The 3128-nt window shown below is 35.9% G+C and overlaps 1 protein-coding gene across 3 annotated transcripts in view; it reads left to right on the plus strand.

The window, feature by feature from the left end:
* Window positions 1-1798: 1798 nt before the first annotated feature.
* ubfd1 (ubiquitin family domain containing 1) overlaps window positions 1799-3128 on the plus strand; it is a 4552-nt gene continuing 3222 nt past the window's right edge. Inside the window, exons 1-2 of one of the 3 annotated variants that reach the window (XM_032537966.1) lie at window positions 1799-1815; window positions 1993-2024. In XM_032537966.1, coding sequence (XP_032393857.1) covers window positions 2009-2024 — 16 coding nt within the window. In that variant the 5' untranslated portion in view covers window positions 1799-1815; window positions 1993-2008. Of the gene's footprint in view, window positions 1816-1919; window positions 2025-2793; window positions 3009-3128 lie in introns of those variants that run through there. The other 2 variants (XM_032537965.1, XM_032537967.1) reach the window with 2 other exon arrangements.

The following is a 3128-nucleotide window of genomic DNA, read 5'->3' on the forward strand; positions in this document are numbered from 1 at the left end:
CCCCCATCCAGATATAACATGAGCCTCTCATTAAGTAGAACACAGACTCTGCTCATGAGGCTGACTCCTCTGTAATTTAATGGCATCCTTGGGTCCTCACTGGGGGGTTTTGGTATCAGGTTTACAATAGACAACATGTTGTCACCCGATTCAAAACATGTTTAATATCTCAAGTCCAGTTGCTTTCCCCAGTTTTACTTTATTGATAGCCATTTGAACTTCACTATAATAGTGAGATCCTTATTTTAGGTTCTCACTTCAAATTTTGCCTCTTTAATATTTGGCTTTCTTACCTTTTTCCTTTAACATTCTTCTTTATGATACCATTCATCAAAATCTGAAATATCACTGGAAAATCTCTGAGACAACCAGTCCCAGTATTACCATCTGGCCCCAGAACTTAATTCCATTTCCCTATTTATTAATTGCAGACCAAATTCTCTGTGGACTTGATGTTTGAATTATCTGTTGTCTTATTAATCATTTCAATACCTGTTCTGTTTGAAAGCGTAGTTTGTATTCTGCCAAACATATCTGTTCTTAAAAACTTCTAAGAATGTCTCCATTTCTACGATTGTCTCCAGCACCAACAACTTCTCTTTCTTCTTTGATCAATCTGCAGAAACTACTATACCAATGATCTAGATGTTCTTGTTCTCTAAGGTGTAAGTCATTCTTCATTTCCAATAAAGATTGTTGAAAACCAGATGATAAGAAGAAGTTAGCCGGTAAAGTCCTACTGACTTTTTTTCTTTTTTGCTGAAGTAATGGAGTTACTGTCCTGAGGGGCTACATAATAATAAACCTCAGTCTTTATTAGAAGTTTTAACAAAAGTAAAGAATGATTTGGAACTCTGCATCTTTCTCCAATTACATCCATACTGTTTAAAAACCTAATTAATTGGTTTGGAACTCGGCTAATACTTCAAAGAAGTCACATTGTAAGCAGTCACATGATGCAAGTATAGGGTCCACAGCTTTAACCCTCACAGATATAGCTGTAATAATCATTTGGTTAACCATTTTAACCACTTTTGAAATCCAATCATTGACTCCCTACGCTTGCAAAAGTCCCCATGTTTAAAAATAATCCAAAGAATCTCCGGAGTGAACCTCATCCATTTCTTTCTAATATTTAATAATTAAAAGCAGGTATCCTGCTATTGAAAGATAAATTGCCTAAATTTGAAGACTCAGAAGATGGTTAAAAAATTAAGTAAAAATGTATTACAGACAGTATATATATGTATATATACATATCTACACTATTTCACTAATTATAGTAATGTTAGAAAATAAGCAGTGAATTTGACACAAAGATACAGTAGGATTATAAACTGAGGGAAGGGGGTTATCTTGTCTGAGATGTTTCGTATAATCCAATAGCTGGCGATAATGCATAATTGTATATCCCAAACGCCCTACAATATGAAGGAAGAAGAAAAACCCAACCAATAGCCATTGAGTAAACTGCCACCTCTCGGTGTCTGCTGCATGGATGTATAAAAAAACCTCTTGCTGCCACAACAACAAAGACGTTTAGCAAAGCGAGAGGGTTAACTACGACTCACTTCCGTGTTTGCCAAAAAAACCCTGTTACTACCATCTATGTACATTACACAGTTCGTGTTTTCAATTCTTATAACGGAAATCTTTGTTTTGCGCCAGACTTAATTGATTTGACCACATTATATTGAGACAGTATTTGCTTAATCATAAAGACAACCGCAATAATAAAAACAACTTTTTTCAACTCTGTCTTCCTGTCCACCGGCTAACTGAAAGTAAGCCTACAAATGTGTTAACGTTGTAACGGTAAGTATAGCTGTAACGTTACATATTATGCCATAGTTTGTCTTCTGTTTGCAGTGTTGTCACACCTAAATGGGCGCTTGAACACGACTTTCGTTGTACTCGACTTTTGCTTCCTGAATATCAGACTCATCCCGCTACTCTCTGTAACGGCACTCTCTTTGCCTCAACCTACAACAGATTGTACACAATCATCATGGCGACCCAGGATGGTGGGTATTGAGAAAATACAGCAGTGTTTCTTTCATATCTTTATATTGAACTTAAACACTGTTAATGGGAGAACATATGTTTCGAATGTACATGTTGATATATGACGCTATTAATGCAGTGTATTGTAAATGTACGTCTCTCCGTAACGTTATTATTTAGCTAACGTTACACGTTCACCAGTGTTGTAGCTAGCTAACGTTAACGATTGCTAACAGCAGTCACATTTAGCTGGATTTGTGGATGACTCAAGTTAATGTTAGAAGATTTAACAACTGCTATGTTATAATTGGCTTACTTTTGCTGTTAAGGTTTCAACTAAATATGGTTAGGTTATTAGCTGTTAATTGTAACGACGAAGTAACGATACCAAACAGTTGGCGTTAACGTGACCAGTTTTGTAACCAGTCACATTAACGTTAACGTCAACCTTATTAGCTAGCCACAACATACTGTGTTTTGCGTATATTTTCATTCAAGAACCATGTCTGTTTTAGGATTAGACGTGGCTCGCTCTTATTTATTCCCTCACTCAACACACAACTAAGAAATGCTGCCTAGCTTTTTTTTTAAAGTCAGCCATCCACGGAAAGAGCTAGAAAACGGGGGAGAAAAAAAAAGCGAAAGTAGACTTTTATAAGCTACATACTTTTAAACAGTTTTCTTAGCTATCGTTTCATTTACATGCTTTAATTACTGTGTGTGAAGGTATGGGTAAAATGCTAATGACAGAGAACCATGAGAATTTGAATTGTGTTTTATGTTTGATGAGCCATCCAGGTTCAGACACGTATTGTCTCCTGATCCATTTAATATTTGTTCACTGGCTACAGTCATTAAATATTGACATTTGCTGTGTAAAATAGGATTTCTGTTCTAATGTTTTGTTTCATGAAAGAGTATTCATTGTTAAATAAGGCAATGGACTTGGTTATTATTTCTGACAAAGTGGTCCACCTCCAGTATAAACGCTGCAGAAATCACTTGTGAGTACCAGTATAAGAAATTATTGTATTTCAATTAAAGGTGTCAATTGATGAAACGTGAGGGACTGAAAAGTTGTAGCACACTTTGTATGTGTGTGTGTGTGTGTGTGTGTGTGTGTG

This window comes from Etheostoma spectabile, chromosome 15 (assembly GCF_008692095.1).
Source record: "Etheostoma spectabile isolate EspeVRDwgs_2016 chromosome 15, UIUC_Espe_1.0, whole genome shotgun sequence".
Lineage (NCBI taxonomy): Eukaryota > Metazoa > Chordata > Actinopteri > Perciformes > Percidae > Etheostoma > Etheostoma spectabile.